Source organism: Populus nigra, chromosome 3 (genome assembly GCF_951802175.1).
Source record: "Populus nigra chromosome 3, ddPopNigr1.1, whole genome shotgun sequence".
Classification (NCBI taxonomy): Eukaryota; Viridiplantae; Streptophyta; class Magnoliopsida; order Malpighiales; family Salicaceae; genus Populus; species Populus nigra.
In genome coordinates this window covers 6868757-6891614 of record NC_084854.1, presented here as the reverse complement: position 1 = coordinate 6891614, position 22858 = coordinate 6868757, and the positions used below count along the sequence as shown (strand labels likewise).

The window sequence follows — 22858 nt, the reverse complement described above, 5'->3', positions numbered from 1 at the left end:
CCATTATAAATTAACTCTTCATCTTTATTTGTGATTATCACATTAATCCCTTCATCATGGTTTTGGATTTCCCACCGCACTCGGTAATATATGTTAGGGATGTTTAAAAGTATAATAATAATAATTTTTTAAAACGTTTTTTATTTAAAAATATATTAAAATAATATTTTTTAATTTTTAAAAAATTATTTTTATATCATTACATTAAAAAAATATTTTTAAGACGTAAAAATAAGATAATTAAAGCAACTGATTCTATATTCTTAATATTCTTAATGACTGGATTGCTTCACACGCAAGTAACACATTAACTAGATTGGTTGCTTCTGAAAGGAGTAAACGACATTCATCGGTCCTGTATAGTTCGAGGAGATTAATCGATTTGATATTTGAATTATTAATCATAGAGGATCGGATCGGATCGGATCGGATCGGATCGGATCTACCTGTGAATCGGGTTTGAGATTAACAAGTAAATGATCACAACTTTGAAGACAACTCGCTGTCGTTTTCGCTGTGGGACCTCTTAAAATCTCCTCGTCGTCATCATGCATTGGAAATCAGATGGGCATATAATATAGGTAGCTAAGAACTGATTAATTGGCAAGGTAAGATTTTTTGCACCGTCAGATATAATATTAGATAACTTTTTTTTATTGCATGAGTTCAAGTTCCAAGCAACAAGGACGTGGAGGCAAGCAGAGTTGAGTTTAGTTTGATAAATGCTCAACAACATGGAACTCTTTTTTCTCTCCCCTTTCTGGTGGAGCGGCCTGGTTTCATGTAGCATTTTAAGACATAGTTTGTTTTTGTATTTTTTTAAAAAAAAATAAAAATTTTTTATTTTAATTTATTTTAATATTTTTATATTATTTTGATATATTGATATTAAAATTAATTTTTTAAAAAATTAATAATTATAAATTCACAACAAGATTCATTAAGAAAATTTACCATATAACATGTTAGCTGGTGGAAACATTAAGTATTAACTAACGAATTAAAAAAAAAACATGATTAATAAATTATTAAAAGTTGTGACAGCTAAACAGGAAATAAAAAATATACACTCAAATCGAAAAAAATAAAATTACAAGTACAAGCATTCAATTAGAGACAAATTTAAAAATTCATGCACACGTGACAAAATATCATTGTTCAATCTAACAACCAACACTAAAATAGATGGAACCTAGCATAAATAATTGAATATAAAAAAATATGAAAGTTCACACGCTTGAATAATAAAAATAAAAATGTTTAAATAGAAAAAATTAAAAAGTTCATGAAATAAAAATATTATTATCTTGTTATTAATTAGTTATAATAGGAGAAACGCTTAAATTGTTTTTCTCATTTATTTTCCAGGATATTTGACCAATTGCAGGCAAAATTATTAAACTTTAACTAATTTATTACCCGATTCAAGATTTAAGTCACGAATTAGATAGATTAATAAATATTGATCCAAATTAATCCATAAATACATGATTTTCAATTTTCTTTTTAAATAAAATAAAATAAAACATTCTTTTTTTGTTTTAAACTCGGCTAATCCAGTGATTGAATCAATTGAATTTCAAATCGATATATCTAGTCATGCCAGGTTTGATAATTATGTTAGGAATTTGAATTATACAACACTCCTTTCTCTACTTTAAAATCTTCACCCAGTTTTTCATGAATTTTGAACATTAAACTTTGATGTATAAATCCCAGTTCTAATCTAAAAAACAAGAAATGACCCACGATGGAACGAAAATTCATGCATATACACCACTCGATGTTATAATCTTGTTAAGAAACAGAAAACCTCAGATTAGATTCTAAGTTGATACCAAATTATCAATTGAGTCTCGAAACAAACAATTTCATCAATCGCATCCCATATGTTTTAGAAAATTGCTCCATTGGGTGCTCTTCTCTACATTTGGTATTATTTTTTTCTGTCAAATTCTTATTAAAACGACACCTTATATTGCATAAAAGAAGCATGTTGGATGGAAAATATATTTATGCATAAACCATGGCAAATTGAGGGTTTTTTTTTAAAAAAAGATATCATCTCATTAAATCTTTGAATTGACTCTTGTATGTAAAGTATAGACTATGATACAGATATAGAGGAAAAGAAAGAAAGAAAAAAACAAAAAAAAACATAAAAATCCTGGTTGAAAAACTTGATGACTCGAGACTAAAACCCATCAATCGGTTTGATATTCTAATTCTTAAGCTCAAGAATTATATATATATATATATATATATATAAAAGTTGAGAAATGTATCAAAATAATATATTTTTTTATTTTTTTAAAATTATTTTTGATATTAGTGCATCAAAATGATTTAGAAACACCAAAAAAATATTAATTTGAAGTAAAGAAAAAAATAAAAAATTTTAATTTTTTTTAAAAACGTTTTTAAAACACAAAAACAAATAGGGATAATCATAAAATCTAAAATATTTTCTCCTTCATTTTCTATTTCAAAACATAACTATTTGAGAATCTCTTAAGAGAAATCTCTAGATTGCAATTCATTTTTATTTTTATTTTTGGATAGATTTGTCGTGTCTTAAAAAGTATATTTACATTATATCTACTATCTAGTTTAAAATAATTGATGCTGGCAAATGTTACTAATTAAAGATAGAATTCATGCAGTCTCTATTTTTCCTTGCCCACGTTTATATATTCCTAACATTGTGTCAATTATTTTTTGAAAAAATGTATTTATTTTAATTTAATCTTAAGATAATTGACACGCGGATTAACAAGGTTAATTTTATTATTTAGTCAGTAGTATTTAGACTTTAATATTAAAGAATAGAATTCTTACGAATCCAAGATAAATTTGATCTAAATACGTGGAAAATGGTTTAGAAACCTTATTTAATATTTATATGACCAGGGGCGCGTGGGCATAGCAGAGAGGTGGACTCGGGGGGGTCAAGAGAAGGGAGGAGCTTCAAAGGAAGGCAAGGCGGGCGACTTGTCCACGTCTGTTTCCCAGATGCAATTATAGCTTTTCTGGTAAGTTTGGTGCAAATTTAGGAACTCCATCGGACGTATTGCTATTGTTTTTCATTTTGTTAGTACGAACTCAAAATGCACATCCCAAATTCCTCTCCTTTTCCAAGGGGAAATTTGAACTCTATTAAGTAGATAAATGTATAACATAGAAGCAATAATCACATGCAATGCATTGTAGTTGTTTTCGGTGGTGTTTAAGAGTGTTTTTTTTTCGGAAATACATTAAAATAATTTTTTTTATTTTTTTAAAATTATTTTTAATCCCGGTACATAAAAATGATCCAAAAAATAAAAATAGAATGGAATAACAATACAATGCATGATCCGCTTAATAAATATAATTTTATGAAATATTGAATTCTGAGAAAAAGTATATATATTTTGTTGTCTTGTTGAAAATAAATCGTGTACTACGTTAATTGCTCACTGGCGGTCATTAATTGAGTTTCTCGCTGCCATTTATACAAGAATTAATTGTTGTCACTACACCATTAAACAGTTTTACTGACGGACTAATTCCGTCGGTAAAAGGAATGAACTCCACCGGTCAAATAATTACCGACGGCCACACCAACGAACCACGTCCATTGGTATAATAGTCGTCGGTAACTCCAATTTTCATCGCTAATTCTGTCGCAAATAAAAAAAAACACCAACCGATGGAACACCGACGATCTTACAGACGGATAAGCGCGCGCCAAAAAAAAAGTTTCCCGCGGGAACATTACCGACGAAATAAATCTGTCTGCAATTTCAACGGTAATTACCGATGGCTTATCCGTCGGTAATTATGGCATCGGTAGTAATTGTTTGCCAACCCTCTATGAAATACCGACGGATTTTATCCGTCGGTAAATCCGTCTATATGTATTCACTGACAAAATATATTCGTCGATAGTTATGGCATGGCTGGTAATTGTTTGACAACTCTCTGTGAAATATTGATGGATAAAATCCATCGGTATATCCGTTGGTATGTATTTAAAATATATATAAAAATAATTTATTAATAGTAAAAAACCTTAATAAACAAATAAAATTGGATTAAACATTAAAAATATAAAAATAATGTTAAAGAATATTCATCCAAATATTCATTACAAATTTAATGTGTTTAAAAAACAAAATTAAACTAGAATAGCGGCAGAGCTGTAGGAGGAGGAGGAGGAGGAGGAGGCTGGTTGTTCCCGGGACCATACGGCCAAAAAGGAGCTGCACAAGTATCGTCAGCCATCTTTGATCTCATCTCCATGACTATTTGACGGAGCTCATCATAATTCGTCGAGAGTTGTTGATATTGTTGTTTCAACGCAATGAACTCCTCAGACTGGGTGTTCAATACTGATGGAGAGCTTCCAACGGTTGAGACACTACGAGCCGAATGCAAGTTTTCAGCCGTAGTGTTGGAGAGCCTGTAGACCCGATTTTTATCGTGTCCACCAGACGATCCCACCTCCATCCACAAATCTGGATTGAAATTTGGATGGGTCGACGAATTGTCCTCATATCTCTCCCTCAATCGGCTATTATAGGTCTCCTGAAAATTTCGTTGGTAAAAAAATCATCAAATGCAATTCAAGAAAATAATAACTTACAAAATAAAATGAATGAACGAACATACCACTAAGTGTTGAGCATGGTTGTACGACTATCTCAGTTTGAATCCCTCGGTCATTTGGTCGGTAAAATCGTTTGACGTCACCACGCTGTTGTATATTTCCAGACAAAATGTATACCTCGTCGACGAAACGGTCGGTATATACCGACAGAATATTTCCGTCAGTATATACTGACCGTTTCACCGACGGATCTCTGTTGTCGGTATATACCGATAGATTTTGAGACAGAATTATTTCCGCCGGTAATTATTACCAATAGAAAAATTCCGTCAGTAATTCTGTTGGTTTTCTCTAGTTTTCTGGTAGTGTGTTAATTAGTTGTTTTTTTTTTATATGTTAATTGCTCTTGCTGTGCTTTGCCGTGTTGAGTGTGCTTTGCTTTGAAACTTGCTGTCATTGAAATAAGTTGGAAAAAAAATGTAGGTTTCTACTAAAACCTCTCTGATATGCAAATACATTTAAGTAAAAAATATGTTAAGATAATTAGTGGGGTGATCTGATATATCATTAAAATATATTTTAATATAATATCTATTAATATGTATTAAAATATAGATTGTATATTATTTTCTTTGCATTGAATATACAAACATTATGTTATACACACACACACACATATGGTTTTATTTAATTAGTAAACACATAATATTTTTTGTGTCTTTGCACAATTGACATGTCACAAATTTTATGATTAGTTTGTGATTAATTGTGTTATTTTTTACATTATTTAAGTGTGAAAAAATCTATAGATGGGGAATATGATTTATTTTTTGATGAATTTTATTTTGAGAATGGTATGATCCATCAAATCATGGCTTATTATTCACCGCAACATGGTAATGTTGAATGCAAGAACCAAATGTTGATAGAAAAAATAGATGATTTTATGTTTATAATTTCAATATTATCTCAAAACTTGTTGGGTTGACTATTTTATTAGCAAATTATATTCTAAATAAAATACTTTACAAGAAATTAGATTATATACCTTATGAGTTATAAAAAAGTTCGAAGACCATCTTATAAATATATAAAAGTGTTAGGGTGTCAAGCAAAAATTACAGTTTCTCCATCAAAAAAAGTTAAAAAATAAATTGCATTATAGAAAATATTCAATTGTACTTGAAAACTACAGTGATACTAATCGGATATCCAATATTAAAGGCTCTAAATCTATGAGTTGGTTTATCCTTTTCATTGGAGAAGTTACAGTTTCTTACAAACCTTCTAAATAAACTTGCATATCCAGATTTATTATGGAGTATGAGTTTATATCAAAGTTGGAGAAGAAGCAAATTGGCTTCAAAACTTTTTAGAAAATATTCTAAATTGATCAAAACATCTGCCAATAATATTTAATAACTTATTTAATTAATTTTAATAAAAATATTAAACAATTCTTTATAACCTTGATATTTCTTTGTAGCACAAACCTATAAAGTATTATAACAAAAAAAAATGATGGTTTTTTTTGGATAAAATATTTTTTCAGAAGAAGGATTTGATAATTATCCTTAAATCTTTAGGAAACCCGGTATATACAACATGCTTAGATATCTTACTATAAACCCGACCCGACCCGGCCCGGCCCTTGCATGCCCCTGGCTGCTCTTCTTTCCCAGGATTCTTTTTCAAGCGAAGATTAAACCTTAAAGATATCCACTTGTTTCGTTTGGGTTCCTTCTTCAAGTAGGCCATAGCAATCTCCTTTGATGGCTAAGCTTTCATGATATCATTATCCATTATCCAGGCTTAATATGTGCATCAAAGCATCGAAGCCCGTAATATAGTTCAGACCTTATGGGCCTTTTCATTGAAAATGATAAAGAATGATCATTTATCTAATAATTGAAACAGAATGGCCATTAAAAAAACAAGGAGGAGGAGAAAGAAGCCGTAAAGAATACTGCAAGGTAAGTTGCTTTGCTTCAGGACGGTCCCATGCAGATGCAGTTTGTCCTGAAGAAACAGTACAATTAGTACTAATCCATTATCAAAGATGGGTAATTATAGTGAGATCACAGGAAGAAAACAAAAGCCAACACAGAGGAATCGAAAATGCCACCTCCCAGCAGCTTGCATAGAGACGAATATGCTGCCTGCATGTGCAAGTCTAGGGACGCCGATGGAACGCAATGTTTGCTTGCTACGGTGCTTGTATTCTAGCCATATATGAAGCGAGAACTAGTCTGTAGATGTTTTTTTATTCCACCCCTCGAAAGACTCAGGGGAGATGGGGACAGTGTGCTGTGCGTAGAAAACAGCCTGCTGTGGAGGCGATGACCAATGGGACCCATGAGGAACTCACCTTTTCAAGTAAACCACAACCTTATCCAACTTGTCTCAGCTCAAAAGGCTTAATATTCTTATCCATCCACGGCATCTGCTACAGGTGCCATAGCCATCTTTTCACATGCAACTACAGAGGCCAGCCCTTATCCATGAAAGCTCCAAAGTCCTCATAGTCAACTCCCCTCGCTGCTTCTGCGTCGGTTTGCAATTTATCTCATACCGTGGGTAAGACGGATAGATTAGAGATTGCCATTGGCAACGAGCCATAACTTTCTTCAAATGGGACCATCTAATTATGCTAATCAAGTGGATTCAAGTCTTGCTGTAAACCTCACGTTATTAAGTCTATCAATCTGCCCCTGTATTTCTATCAGCCTAACAGACCGATTAAATGTTGTTTGCAAATGTATAAAACGTACTTGCTGGTGTAATATGCGACTAAGTTCTCCTTTTTCTATTTTTCAGCAGTAGGGGAGCATGTATAGTCGTCCAATTTAATAAAATTAAGTTATATTTAACAGGAAAAAAACAGTTTCAAGGAGACTGTGAGCCATTGATTACTGTACCTAATCAATAAATAAATTAAAAAAAAGGATCACATTGAAAAAAAAATAAACCATAAACTTTGATTGAATCATGAAATTGAAAACTAATAAAACTTTAATGAAAGAGTTAAGGAAAAAAATTAAAAAATCAGAAGATTAAGGACCGAGTTGAAAAAATAATATCTAAAAAAATTATAATTAAGAGATTAAATCGAAAACAAACAAAACTTTTATAAAAAAGCAAAGAAAAAAAATAAAAATCAAAAGAATAAATACTAAAATTGAAATACTAAAAAACAGGATCGAGGTGTACTTTTTAGGGGAATAAAGAGAAAAGAAAACAAAACAAAACCACTATAGACAAACTGTTAATCCTTCATCATCACACGTTGTACCAAGATAAAAAGGACGCGATGATACTTCCAATAACATGATGAAATGCAGATTTGGTCATTCAAAGGCGTTGCACATGCCACCCAAATAACACTGACACTTCTCACGCGCTGGTGCAAATAGAGCCAGGCTAGTACCTTTAGAATTTAAAAATCTATTATTCAATGTAAAAAGACCAAAATGCCCATCATGAATCTTGAAATAAAAAAAAACCTCTTTGAAAAGGATGATAATTCCCCTTCATAGATGCCTTATTTTCTCTTGATTCCAAGGAAAAAGATGATTTTTTATTTTATTTAGAAAAACAAAAGGACATGAACACCCTTCATCAACAGCTTTAAATTTTTTTGACTTTAGCAGTAATTTAGTCATTTTACTATTTAGAAATTTTTATAAGACGCATATACCTTGCACAATCCTTTAATAACCAATGAGCCATGAAAAAAAGATTGAATTATCCCTAATTCCAAGGTGTATAATTTTTTCATTGAAAGACAAAAAAATAATTTAATTATAGTAATGAATAGTTTTTTATGTCTAGGTGTATAATGGTTTTGCTACGCCTTTCAGAGTTTTGATAATATACAAATACTCATGTAGTTTATGAAAATTCTTAAAACTTGTTCTTGTAAAAAGGTTAATTTATCCATCTTGTGTCATCAATTAACAAACAAACAAAACTAAATTGATTCTCATGATATTTTTGGAGAACAATTCAATCCCATATTAAATAAAGAAAATGCCAATAGAGGGTTAGTCTAGCAATAAGTGAACTCCTCACAAAACATACTTATAAAGTTGAGAATTTGAATCTCACCTACTTTAGCTAATAGTTGGTGATATGTCTGTATTCTTATACATGAATATAGCTTCTTTTAAAAGAACCTTAAGCTTCAAACCTAATATAAGTGTGTTGTGTTGTGGTCTTTTTAGATAATATATATATATATATATATATATATATATATATATATATATATATATATATATTAGCATAATATTCCCTTATAGCATAAGACGATTGTTGAGCACCTAGATAATATGAATCGATATATTTTTTGTTTTTTCTTTTCAATGAGAAGAAACTACAATTAATAACAAACTTAATCATGAGAGAGGCATGTAGCAATCTCGAGTGCAAGATCCCTACTTGCCTTTAATAGATTAAAAAGAAAAGAAAAATGCAAATCAACTAATTTAGGGAAAAAAAACATAAGAAAACAATGAAAGAAAATAAAAATTGTAAAGGCTATAAAAGAAAATGGAAGATAAATTGCAAAAAAAAGCTTAATTATAAGAAGAAATTGTGATTTCAGCTACTAGATAACCTATTTATAATGTTACAAAGATAGAGTTAAATATAGACTTAAAATCATAATCATATATAAATTGTTTATGACAAATAAAGATTTTAAAATCTAAATTTTAGTATAACTCATACTCTCAATTTGTATAGATCCTTCTACTAGTTGTATATTTTCTTGTTATGCTACGATATCCACTAGTTTAACTGTTAAAAATTGTTGTTGTAAATAAGACTCGATTGATCAATTATTGTTGTGAATTCAAACCTCGTCGGTTAATGATCGATTTTAGTTATCTTTATGGGTTGATGATCGATTTCACTGGTTGATGATTACTTTTGTATTTCTTTGCTAATTTATAAAGTGCATAACTATTATTCTTAATCAAATAATAAATGATCATTTATTTTTAGTATAAACAACATCCTAGCCATGCTTCCACCTTATTTACTAGAAAAAATAATAAAGGAATTTTTTTTTAATGTTTAAGATATTTTCATATATTAAGATTAAGATTCTTCCTTCATTTATTCTTAGGTAAGCTATTGAAGATTTTATTCTTAGGTAAGATTCTTCATTCTTTGTTGAATGAATCCAAAGTGACAAAGCAATAATGTAAGAAATAAAATTTAATATAGACCCTTATAAGGTAAAACTAGATTTTTGGCTTGCACGATGCCATGGGTTGGATAAAAAAAACATTAACAAAAAAAAAAAAGAGTTCAGGAGACGATTATGTTTTTAAAAGAAGAAAGATAAATTTGATAACCAAGTTAAATCTTAATTAATCTAATAATATGATAAAAAAAATGAGGCAATAAATTTTAAAACAATATTGCCCTAGGCAAAGTTGGGCTAACATGTGAAGCTCGTGACCTGGCACATGAGATCAGGATAACCCTAACATGTCTAGCCTATTGGTATATGTTACGCCGTGAGTCGGAGTAAATATTTTTTTTGAAGTGCAAAAAAAGTCTAGGTATTGTTAACACGCTTCTTAGGAAATGAAATAGATTTTAACGATGAATTGAAAATCAATTATAAAGTGAACAATACTTATCTAATGTTAAGATGAAAACACATTGGATCTACCTGGGTTAACTCAGGTTAATATGTAAAACTTGTTGATATAATTTTTTTAAAAAAACAAACTAGAAAGCTAAGTCTCTAATTAACTCAATGTTCAAGGATGAAACTAGTAAAAAACAACACTCAATTAAAAAACAAAACATCATATGAATTCAAGTGAACTAACCAGACTTGTGACGCAAGTCTTGCATGCCATCGAATTCAATATATTTTTTTTATCTCATAGATTATTTTTCATTTTAATAGATTTATATGACAATAAAATGCTTGTCATTTTTTTTTTGCATGAAACATTTTTCTTAAAAGAAAAAAAAAACATGACAAGTGGAGTAAATATTTTTTTTAAGCGCAAAAAAAAGTCCAGGTATTGTTAATGTGCTTCTAAAAAAATAGATTTTAATGAATTGAAAATAAATTGGGTTAATCTGGGTTGACATGCAAAACTTGTGGAGATAATCTTGAAAAAAAACAACCTAGAAAGCTTTAAATCTCCAATTAACTTAATGTTCAAGAACAAAACTAGTAAAAAACAACACTTAATTAAAAACAAAATGTAACATCTCACATCGAGAGAAGAGTGTCCAAAGCCAAGGTATATTAAGACAGTTGATACCTAACCTTAGAGAATGCATTTTTGGGCCTGTGAATTGCCAGGAACAAAATCATGAGGCATGGAAGCTGGGTTGGGCTAAGTTATAGCAGACAATATTCTGCAAGGGGGAGTGAGCTGTGCTTTGCATATGGTATTAGAGCCGAGGATGGCTCGTTTTAAGGTGGATTGTAGTATCTCATATCGAGAGAAGAGTATCCAGAGCCAATGCATATTGAGGCAATTGATACCTAACCTTGTAAGACGCGTTTTGGAGCCTGTATGTTGCCAAAAACAAAACCATGAAGCGTGGAAGCCAGATTGAGCTGAGTTATGGCAGATAATATTCTGTAAGAGGGAGTGGTTTGGACCTTACACAAAACATCATGTGAATTCGTGTGAACTAACTAGACTTGCGACACAAGTTATATACGCCATTGAATTCAATATTTTTTTATCCCATAGATTATTTTTTATTTAATATATTTTTATGATAATAAAATGATTATCAATGTTTTTGCATGAAACTTTTTTCTTAAAAGGAAAAAAAAATGACAGGCATATGAAACTGATATAGTAAAGATAAATTATTGATAACAAAAGATGAAATTATATTATTTTTTTTAGTTTTAAGTTAAATAATAAAATAATTCATCAATAACAAAGAAAGAAATTACATTTTCTTTAAATTAAAGGACAAAAAATACATAAAAAGGAGCGCCCTAAGCCTTTGAAAGAAAAGGCCCAGACATGTAGACCTTTAAGGCAAAGTTTGCGCGTCTAGATTGCTAATTTGTTTTTATTTAAAGGGATAGACAATCCTTTTTTTTAGAAATTAAAATTTTAAAAATATCATCATTGTAATTCTTAATAATCTGTGAATTAATGAAGAATAAATAAATGTACGGTAAAATCAGAATCCTTTTAGTTTCTTTTAATTAGTAGTTAAATCCATCTCATAATGTATATCAACATCTCAGCTGGTTCATGCACCGTCACTATCACACACAATTCATTCATTGGTGGCACTTGCTCGATGATGGATGGATATTTCGTCAAATTTCAAAATTCAAGCGGAATGATACTGCTTTTGCTGGAGATGGGCGCCAACTTGACCGGCAAATACGATTCAAATTCAATGGATACATCTCACATTCATATCTCAAGTGGATAGATAGATAGAGTAGAATGCCCCTTCGGCGGGCAAACACATCCAGGAGTCGTTAACCTCGGATTCACAGGATACAGTCACAGTTTCGATACTGTGGTGGATTGGGCATGGCCCACAGAGAGAGACAAAGCCCATAATACCAAATATCAAGATAAATCAGTAATGTTTGTTTTTAATATGTTTTAAAAAAATCAATATTTTTTATTTTAAATTAATATATTTTTAGATTATTTTGATGTATTGATATAAAAATAATTTTTTAAAAATAAAAAATATTATTTTAATATATTTCTAAATAAAAAAATACTTTTAAAAAAACCATAAATATATTTTTAAACAATTACACCGGTTGTAACCGCTGTCATTGTTATCATGGTAATTTACCGGGACAGGTTAGTTTATTTATTAGTAATTTACGGGGACAGATTAGTTTGTATATTAGTCTAATCAAGCATCATGTCCGAGAATGGACATGTTTTGTTTTACTTTAACTTCTTCTATAAATATCAAGGAGAGAACCAGTCTCCGCATACCTTTCTTGAAAGAAGAGAGAAACTTAGGAAAGAAAGAGGAGAGAGAGAGACCACTTCACTATCTAAAAAAGATGACCGAGTTAATACCAAGTCTGCCCGACGAAATAGCCCTCGAATGCCTCTTTCGCCTTCACTACACTACTCACCGAGTCGCGTCCCAAGTTTGCAAACGCTGGCGTCCGGTTCTTCAAAGCAGAGATTTTTACTATCAGAGAAAGCAGAACGGGCTTACCCACAAAGCTGCTTGCTTAATCCAAGCTATCCCGGACCAGAACGGTTCGAGCCAACCCAAACCGATTGGACCCCCCAAATATGGAGTTTCTATATTTGACTCTGTTAATGGGTCGTGGGACCGGGTCGACCCGGTTCCGGCGTACCCAGACGGCCTTCCTTTGTTCTGCCAAGTCACAAGCTCGGAGGGCAAGCTCGTCCTCTTGGGAGGATGGGACCCGGTGAAGTACGAGCCTCTGAGTCAAGTCTTTGTTTACGAGTTCACCACCCGTCAATGGAGGCGAGGCAAGGACATGCCAGAAAATCGTTCCTTTTTCGCTGTAGGTGAGTTGAACGGCCGGATTATAATCGCTGGTGGCCATGACGAGAACAAGAACGCGTTGAAAACAGCCTGGGTGTATGATGTGATTCAGGACGAGTGGGCTGAGTTACCCCAGATGAGCCAGGAGCGAGACGAGTGCGAGGGAGTTGTGATTGGGTCCGAGTTCTGGGTCGTGAGTGGATACAGAACTGACAGTCAAGGCGGGTTTGAGGGAAGCGCCGAGTCGATTGAACTCGGAGCGAGCAAGTGGAAGCGAGTTGAGGGCGCGTGGAAAGCGAGCCAGTGCCCAAGGTCCTCTCTCGGAGTGGGCAGCGATGAGAAACTGTTCAGCTGGGCCGAGTCTGATTCGGCGTTGAAAGTCGGGGCAAGTAGCGTCCATCTAGGTGAAAAGACATTTGTGTCCGGATCAGCTCATGAAGGCGGGCCACAAGGGTTCTTTCTTGTGGATGGACAAAATGGTAAATGGGAGAAGTTAAATGTGACAGGTGAATTTTCTGGATTTGTTCAATCTGGCTGCTGTGTGGAGATATAGATAGTGTCAGAAATAGTACACAAATCAATTTGAGTGGAGAGGAAATGAGTCTTTTACACGTTTGGATCTCTGTAAAAAAATATGCACTTTACTATTTGCATGGCGAGTTTTGATTGCTATTTTGATCTACTTGACTCAGTGTATGCTTTGTTATTTTCCTGTTTTCAAGTATTTTGATTTTTTTAATTAGTTTTTTTGGGTTATTCTAATATGTTTGTGTGTGTTTTTTACTATTTTTTTCAAAGATAATATACAATTACACTGACCTACACCCTTTTTTTTTAATAAAAAAAACCGGGGTTAAAAGGGAAAGCCCAAGCAAATACAAAAAACAACTGAACTACACAGAGCCGGTCTAAAAACAAATGTAATTGATCCAAAACTAAGGGATAGCAGGAGATGAAAGGGACAAGTTCCCTGGATTTCCTGAATAAGAATTCACTTTGTCGCTTTTTCTTTATTTCTTCAAAACATGTCTTTATTTTTTCTATTATATTATGTCACGCCAACCGAAATCAACCTTGAGGTTGCACATCATCCAACTTGATTGTGCTTATCCGTAATTTTTTTTCTTAGTTGGTACTCCCCTATATATTTCAAGTCCGATCAAAAAAGATTTTAGTATAAAAAAAGTATTTAAGGATTGCTAATTGTTCTTGGTGAAGATTGACTTGAATAGTTTAGAAGTAATCTGAATTATCTATTGGTAAAAAATAGTTTAATTTAGAATAATTATTTAAGATTATATTTTTTATATAAATATTGAAAAAATAATATATTGAATCAATTCGAATAAATCAAATTTTAAAGTTTGATTTTTAATAAGTTTAATGTTGAAGGATGAAAAAACTAATTAAAAAAAATGACTTGAATCAATCTGGGTTGACTTGACAAATCTGTGACTCGAGTTATTAAATCAAGTTAATCTAATAAAAAATAAATTATAATAAATTATAAAGTTTAATTGTTAATTATTCTAGTGTTGAAAAATAAAATTGAAAAAATAATTAATTAAAAAGGATAAAAAAAACAACTCAATTTAACCCGGATTAATCTGTCAAATCCATAACTCGAGTCATAAAAAAAAAATAACCGAAAGTAAACCAAAACAAATTTTTTAAACAAATTAAAAGGTGAAATTTAAATTATAAAATCGAGTTAACTCATCTATCTCGTGGTTCAGTAATGAAATTGAAATAATTTTATAAAAAGTAAATTAAAAATAAAAAGTAAAGTTAAACTTTTTATATTGAATGATGAATTTGAAATAAAAGGAAAAAAGAATCTAATGAATAGTGTCTTGTACAAAGCATAGTTTTTAAAACCGATCCGATCTAAGACCCGGGTTTCTGGTGTTGACCGGGTTCCGGGTTTTGACCGGGTCACCGGGTCGGCTGGGTCAATTCCTATTTTAAAAAAAATTCAAAACGGCGTCGTTTTAGCAAAACAAAAACAAAAGTCAACGGGTTGCAATCAGGTTTTTGATCAAATTTTACCAGGTCAACCGGGTCATTACTTTTTCTATTTTTGTATCAACCCGACCTGGTTTTATTCCCGAGTCATCCTGGTCCCGAGAGACCTATCGCACAAAGAGTAATTTAGTCGAATGAAATCATTCTTCCTAAAATCCTGCACTAAGATGGAAGGTAGGCGAAGGAGCTGTTTTCAACAAGTCAATGGTTGGGTTCTGTAAAGACAGAAGATCCCCAAATATTCGCGAGACCCATGACTTTTCTAAACTAGCTGTCAAGAGCAGTGGATGAAGCACCGCCTCTAGCACCACGACGAAAACCCAGTTCCCATGCAAGTTCCAGACCTCCGTGCATTACAACGCACCGCCTATAATTCTTATTTTATATCTTCGATACCCTATCAAGTGTCGAGGATCACACGCCCATATCAACGGTTTCCTTCTCCGATCCTGTCTCTCTTTTTTTCCCATGGCCACCGAAGGCTCTTCAAATCTTCTCCCTTTCAATACTCTTGTTCATATGATCACCCTCCACAAATTATCTTATATGGCATGGTCAGATTCTTCCCCTCATTGAAAGCCAAGATCTTATTGGTCATATTGATGGTTCCAATGTCCTAACTTCAAAATTTAACCCTGCTACTTTTCAGACACCAAATGACAAATACCTGGCGTGGAGGGCTGCTGACCAACGTCTCCTTTGTCTTCTTTTCTTCTCTCACTGAAGAATCTTTTGCTGAAATTGTTGGCCTCTATACTACACGAGAGGTCTGGCTTGCCTTAGAGACCGCTTTCAATCATCGGTCCAAGGCCCCTAAGATTCATCTCAAAGATGAACTCCAGTTAATGAAAAGAGGTTCCAGCCCGTGACTGACTTTGCTCGTGCCTTCAAAAGCCTCTACGATCAGTTTCATGCCATTGGTCGTCCTGTTGATGACACGAACAAAGTGCACTGGTTCCTCTGTGGCCTCGGTGCGATTTCTCCAGTTTCTCCTCTAACTAGAATACACTCACTCACTTGCCCATATTTGCTGATCTTGTTTCCAAAGCTGAAAGTTTTGAGATTTTTCAGAGGTCCCTTAAGCCTACAGCACCTCCTTCTGCTGCCTTCACAGCCACTCCCCGCGTGTCCAACCGCCCAAACCAGCGGAATCCTTCCCGCTTTAACCCTGGCCAATCCTCCTGCTATGGCCGCACTAACTTCTCTCCTGGTCGTCTTCCTCGCTGTCAAATCTATCGATCGTGATGAAGGTCACTACGCTGATCAGTCCCCCCAGCGCTACAACCGTGGTGACTCTGCTGCCCATCTTGCTGAAGCATTCACTGGGTCTTGTTCTCTCAATGACCCTCCGACCTCTGATTGGTTTTTAGACACTAGAGCTTAAGCTCACATGTCTAATGCTCCCTCATTGGATCTACCCGTGCCATATGTTGGTAAGGACTCTGTAATTGTGGGAAATGGTGCATCTTTAACTATCACACATACAGGTTGCCTTTTCCCTACTCCAAAACTTCATTTATACATCTCACCAAAGATTTACTTTCCATTAGTAAATTAACATCTGATTTTCCAGTGGTTGTTACTTTTATTAATAATCGTTTTTTATTCAGAATCGTCAAACAAGAAGGAAGGGTGGTAGCAACCGGTAAGATGGATGACGACTTAATATGTGCTAGGGCGTGGCAACTTGGCCTTTATTTCCGTTCTCAAAAATAAACAATAACATGCTTCCTATGATTTATGGCATACTCGCATTGGACATGTAATTAATTATGTTATTTATTCTTCAAATAAAAAAAAAAGGCCATCTTTATCTTTCACCTCTTTACAAGCTTCTCCTCACTTATGCAGCTCCTACTTGTGAAAAACCATCGCTTGTCATGTCCATGTAATGAACGTAGGTCCTTCTCCATTGTTCATTACGATATTTGGGGTTCCTTCCCCGTCAAATCAAATTCTGTCTTTACGTATTCTGTTCTCGTCACTGACAATTATTCTCGCTTTAGTTGGCTTTATCCCATAAAAATTCAAATATGATTTTGGTTCTGTTCCAGGTCCCTCTTCGCCCACTTCGGTCTCTGGTCCACTTTCTCCCATGGCACTGTCGGGTCCTGTTGTGGCACAGACGGTCCCTCCTATTTCTATCACCTCCAATCTGATCAGTTATCATCCCATGCTCACACGTGCTAAGGCTGGTATTTTGAAGAGTCGCCACCCCGCAAATCTTGGTGTCTTCAGCTCCACTGGCCTTCTTTCGACATTTCTTGCCTCTGCTAAGCTTAAGGGCTTCAAATCTACTGCTAAGAATCTTGCCTGGCTTGCCACCATGAATGAAGAAATTCGAGATCTGTAGCATAACAGCATCTGGGTTTTGGTCCCTTGCCCTGCCAACACCAACATTGGGGGCTCCAAATGGATGTTTTGAACCAAATATTTTTCTGATGGCTCTATCGAGAGACTCAAGGCTCATCTTGTTGCCAAGGGTTACACTGATATCCCTGGTCTCGACTATACTGATACTTTTAGTCTTATTATTAAGGCTATTATTGTTCGTGTTGTACTTTCTCTGACCAACTAGTGGCCCCTTGACTAATCCAACATCAAAAATGCTTTTCTCAATAGCATTTTTAGTGAAAATATCTATATGGAGCAATCTCCTAGCTACATTGATCATCGTTTCCTTAATCATGTTTGCCAATTGAAGTAATCTCTATATGGTTTCAAACAGGCTCCTCGTGCCTAGTTTCAGCATTGCCGTTCTTTTCTTCTTCAACTTGGGTTTAATTGTGGCCATGCTTTGTTTTTCATAAACACTCTGCCATTATTTATTTACTTTTTATTTTGATGATATTATTATTACTGAGAACGACTTATCTCTTCTTAATAGTTTTACTCATAAACTCCATTATGAGTTTGCTACCAAAAACTCGGGTTCTCTCAGTTATTTTCTAGGTCTTGAAGCCTTGCTTGTTATTGATGACTTTTTTCATAGTCAGCTCAAATATGCCCGTGATAATATTACTCGGGCTCAGTTGTTTGACAACAAGCCAATTCCTACTCTCATGGTTGTCTCTCAACATTTGTCTACCGATGGTCCTTTGCTTTTTGATCCTATTTTATATAGGTCTTCTGTTAGTGCTCTTTAATATCTCACCATCACATGCCCTTGATATTTCTCACGTTGTTAGCCACTTTCTTCATGTCTTCACTGAAGATCACTTTCAAGCGGTTAAGTGTATTACTTTTCATTTTGGCCTTACTTTTCATCGCTCTGCTGATCCTGCTACTCTCATTGCCTACTTTAATGCTGATTGAGCTGGTTGTCCGGACAGACGTCGTTTCACTTTCAGCTATTCTATTTTCCTTGGTGTCAATTTGGTCTCTTTAAGTGCTATAATGCAACCTACCGCCTCTCGTTCCAGTTGTGAATCAGAGTATCGTGCTCTTACCCACACTATTGTCTAACTACTCTGGCTCATTCATCTGCTATGTGATCTTCGGGTTTCCATTCCTAAACCGCCTCTCCTTTTATGTGACAACAAAAGTGGAATTTTTTGAGCTCCAACCCGGTTTCCATAAGCACGCCGAGCATGTTGCATGTTGAATTAGATTATTCAAACTTGTTCTCGCTGGCAAAATTCACCCTCGATATGTGCCTTCTCATCTTTAGGTTACCGACATCTTCACCAGAAGCGTTCCTCAGCCTCGAGTTGAATTTTTTCACTTCAAGCTTCACGTCCATTCAAATTCAACACTCAGCCTGCACACGCCCATATCAACAACTTCCCATACTTATCCATTGGCCCTTGATTATAGTCATTTACTTGATTTTAGGAGATTAGTTTCCATTATTGTTGAGATATCATTTACTTGTAACAATATTATGTAATTATAATTATAGCATCTCACCCACTTTCAAGGTGTGGTGGTTTTCACAATATTCTCATCAAGCTCCCTCCTTTATTTCGGATCACACCCTGCCTAGTCCTGGATTTCCCTAAATGGAAAAAGATTGACGTGGAGGGGCAGCTGGACCTCCGCCATAAGAACCTTCATTTTACTTTTGCGGGAATTATAGCCACTTTGATGGGTGTGTTTTTTTTTTTTAACAGTTCCTAACATGCATTGATCAGTATTTAGCATCGGCACCAACCACAGCTATATGTAGTAACCTTGCAACTAGTTCTACACTTACTTTGACAAGAGAGATGATACTCCACTCAACATTTTCAAGTGCTTCTGATTTTTCTTTAACCAACAAGTGCTTCCATCACATGAAACAGTAGAAACAGAAACACAGAAACACCCACAAGAGTGAAGGTTAAATTTATACAGAGAAATGATTGGACAATTGCAGCAAGTTTACTGTAAAGTATGAAAATCATTCAAAATGTGACAAATCTTTGCAAATTTCAAAACTAGCCCTTAAAACCTAAAATAGAGTCTTTGCATAAGTGCCCCAAAACCGTCCTTTGATTTCCTAAAATACCCTAACAAATTCAAACTTGCCACAATTGATAAGATGCATGACCATTTCCCTTGAAATTATAAGTTAGTTCTGCCAAACCATAACCTTTTCACCTGGAGTAGTTATTGTAATGCACTCATAATCATGTTTTGATTACCTTGGTAGTTCCACCGTGTGTTAAAATACATTACCACATCTAATAATCTTATATGCCTGTGTTAAGATTATTAGATGTTATGGTACATATTCACAAGTTTATTGATGAATCATGCTGATGTTTAGATGATTCGTCTGCAGACTTGAGAATAGACAAATCATAAAAGCATTGGCATACCACATCTCATATTCATAAACCATCAGCAGTAAACAGTGCAAGAACTGAATTAACACGACACATCCTCTAAACATCATACTATCTAATTGACCCACAATCAGCTCATGATGATACATCATTAATCTCCACTATTAACTCACAGTAGGCCTTCACAGCGTACAATGTTACTACTTCACCTGGAGTCCTCTAGGCTCCAGCTCCGGCTTCTTGAACCATAAGGAGACCAGCTCCTAACTGGGCTCCTGCTGTAGCTCCTTGAACCATGTGGGGATCTTGAGTAGGGCCGGAGCCTGTACCTCCTATCTCTAGGAGAAATTGATCTGGATGGTAATCGAAGATGTATTAGAACATACTGCTTTTCCAAACCTGTCAAACTTTACAGGAAAACACGAAAGGTCCAACTTAATTAAAGTAAATTGATAAAGAGAAGTGGCAGCAGACCTTGAATAATGTCTTCTCCTGGGGGAAGGAGAATAATAGACAGGACTACGAGAGCAACTCCGTCCATAGAGCGGCAATGGAGAGTGCCTTCGGTCATAGTACCGACCACCCCTGACAACATCAATTTTATTCAAATAAACAGCTCAAATCCTAGCTTTGCAGTCATCAAAATTTACAGCACCACAAACAATCAGAACTCTTGGTTCTTTTTTTTTTGTTTCAGTTTTAAAAAGGATTAAAATAAGCACTTTATGTGCCCACAAATGCAGGCAACCTAAAAACAGTGGTTAGTGTTCAAACAACAGCAACCATACAAGGTATAAAAAATCCACTGACAAAAAAAAATCTATAAACATCATCTCTTGTAACAGAACACATGAACAAAAGTTTAGGTCCAATTTTCCATACAATGCATCAATATTCAATGAATTCAGATTAATATAAATAACCACAGTTACCTCACACGATCTCTTTGCCTCATTTCTGCAGGCTTCTTCCTATTTTCCTCAGCAAAAACAACTGTCAGTTCCTGGCCAAGAAGAATTTCACCATCCATATGGTGCTTAGCATCTGCAGCATCAGCTGATTCTAAATATTGGACAAATCCAAAGCCACGTGGCTCCCTGCAACAAATGCATAACAATGACACAACAAAGTGAGCATAGACAAATGAACATTAACATGTGTCCTGACTGTCAAATTACAGGATCCAGACTCCAGGAGTTACGTGGAAGATCATGATAAGCACTTGCTGACACTTGTGCCAATGAAATAAAATGATTATGTGGCTGCTAACCTTGTAGAAGCCAAATTTTAAATTGAGTTGATATTCTTCAACACTTGGAACTTCTTCAGAATGTATTCAAACCCACCTTCCCCTCAACCTTGATGTACATCAAGGTGTACAGTACTCTTATTACCTGAATGGTGTCTTCAATACAGTATTACTTCATTCTAGTCTTCACTCTTACTACTTCATTCTTGTCTTCACTCTAATTACTTCATTTGTTTCTTCAACGCTTTCAATAAAAACAACCAAATTCCCATAAACCAATGGCACATAACAAGAAAAAATCCCACACTAGATAGTTTTGAGATTCATGAGGATCAGACATGCTAACCAAATTGAACACAGAGATTAAAAAATTAAACATATGTGCTCATTGGAATCACTATATGTTTCTTGCTTGAAGCTATTATAGCCCTAAGTGAAAAGGAGTTCATCTTACCCAGTATAATAGTCTCGGGGCAAGTAAATGTCCTTTAGCGGACCAAACCGTCCAAAAAGTCCACGAAGATCTTCAGGCCTGCAAAACAGGAAACAAGAAAAAGAATCAGCTCACAAATTTTGTTGGCGTAAATTTTGAAGAACCTATAATAACCATAAATTGTTGAATTAGCTTCAATTTGTCTTCATTTTTTTGGAACAACACAATATAGCTGTGGATTAAAAACGTGGCTTCAGCTACTACAGATTTGAAGGCAGTATACCTTTTATTTGCATCTTATCCAAAGTGAGATCAAGGATATAATAACATGCATATAATTGAAGACATTTACAGACAAAAAAAAGAAGAAGAGTAGAAGCATATATGCGGGGAAAATTCACATAAAGCAACAGATGTATACATGAGCATCAAGAACAGACATTCAAATGGCAGGGAAGAAAAGAGAAAAGCCAAACCTGCAATCATGACGGAGATTGCGGACCAAGAGACTAGTAGGAAGATCCCTACCACGACCTCCATCCCAACCCCTAGGGCTAGGATTCCTATGTCTCCTCCCATAACCCCTTGGGGGTGAGGGACTGTAATCGTAGCTTCTTCCCCTCATTTTCAACAAATATCACAGCCTGCAACAATTAAAGAGAAAAAACCATTTTAGAACCACTAAAAAACAATAAATCAAAAGACAAAAGACAAACAACAGTTTTAAATATCCAATTAAATAATTAAAAAAAAGGAAAAAAAAAGTTTCGAACTTTTCCTTTATCTCTCACAATTTCTAATCAAATTAGACTATAACAATAAAAAATGAAAGAATGTTTGAAAAATCAAGAGGGTAAAATACAGAGAAAGAGAGAGAATTACCTGGGTCGATGTCTGTATGGCTTCTCTTTCCAGAGGTTTCTGCAAGAAAGAAAACTAAAGAAAGCTTCGAGGGAAAGCGAAACAGCTATAATGGGCCCCTTCAAGACTCGAGAACCTTCTTGTCTAGTTGCTCTATGTTAGCATGCATCGTAGTGTTGTGAGTCCTCAAGAGGTCTTCCACAAGCTAGCCGTTAATACTCTTCAGATCAATAATCAACAATCCTGATTCTCTCTCGCTATGTATATTCCTTTCGGCATCGTGTATGTAAGGCCTCATTCGGTCCAATACATAGCCCATTAATTTAAATCGTACAAAAAACATCTCAGTCCATCAGTAACAATCTAAATCCATCCGACACGGCCGGGGCCCAAATTTTACTACAACCATACATTTCTTTTCA

The 22858-nt window shown here is 34.3% G+C and overlaps 3 protein-coding genes across 12 annotated transcripts; 2 read left to right on the top strand and 1 right to left on the bottom strand.

The window, feature by feature from the left end:
• The first annotated feature begins 12556 nt into the window (after positions 1 to 12556).
• Positions 12557 to 13781, top strand: LOC133688190 (F-box/kelch-repeat protein At1g15670-like). The gene has a single exon (XM_062107591.1). The coding sequence runs from the start codon at positions 12639 to 12641 to the stop codon at positions 13650 to 13652; it is 1014 nt and encodes a 337-aa protein (XP_061963575.1). The 5' UTR covers positions 12557 to 12638; the 3' UTR covers positions 13653 to 13781.
• A 1050-nt stretch (positions 13782 to 14831) lies between these two features.
• On the top strand, positions 14832 to 17897 carry LOC133688926 (uncharacterized). 10 transcript variants are annotated; one of them, XR_009841232.1, is made up of 4 exons: positions 15230 to 16557; positions 16735 to 16769; positions 16976 to 17021; positions 17179 to 17897. XR_009841232.1 is itself a non-coding variant. In XM_062108577.1 (2 exons), the coding sequence occupies exons 1-2, from the start codon at positions 16515 to 16517 to the stop codon at positions 17475 to 17477; spliced, it is 342 nt and encodes a 113-aa protein (XP_061964561.1). In that variant the 5' UTR covers positions 15235 to 16514; the 3' UTR covers positions 17478 to 17851. The 10 variants fall into 10 exon arrangements, 1 of the variants encoding a protein (XP_061964561.1); XR_009841226.1 differs by having other exon boundaries at positions 15229 to 16886; XR_009841228.1 differs by having other exon boundaries at positions 15230 to 16769.
• A 2001-nt stretch (positions 17898 to 19898) lies between these two features.
• Positions 19899 to 22617, bottom strand: LOC133690261 (serine/arginine-rich SC35-like splicing factor SCL33). Its single transcript, XM_062110494.1, has 6 exons — positions 22458 to 22617; positions 22052 to 22219; positions 21597 to 21674; positions 20826 to 20990; positions 20368 to 20478; positions 19899 to 20246 (listed from the first exon to the last, which is right to left on the bottom strand). Exons 2-6 carry the CDS (start codon positions 22198 to 22200, stop codon positions 20099 to 20101), a joined length of 651 nt encoding a protein of 216 aa, XP_061966478.1. The 5' UTR covers positions 22201 to 22219; positions 22458 to 22617; the 3' UTR covers positions 19899 to 20098.
• Positions 22618 to 22858: the final 241 nt, after the last annotated feature.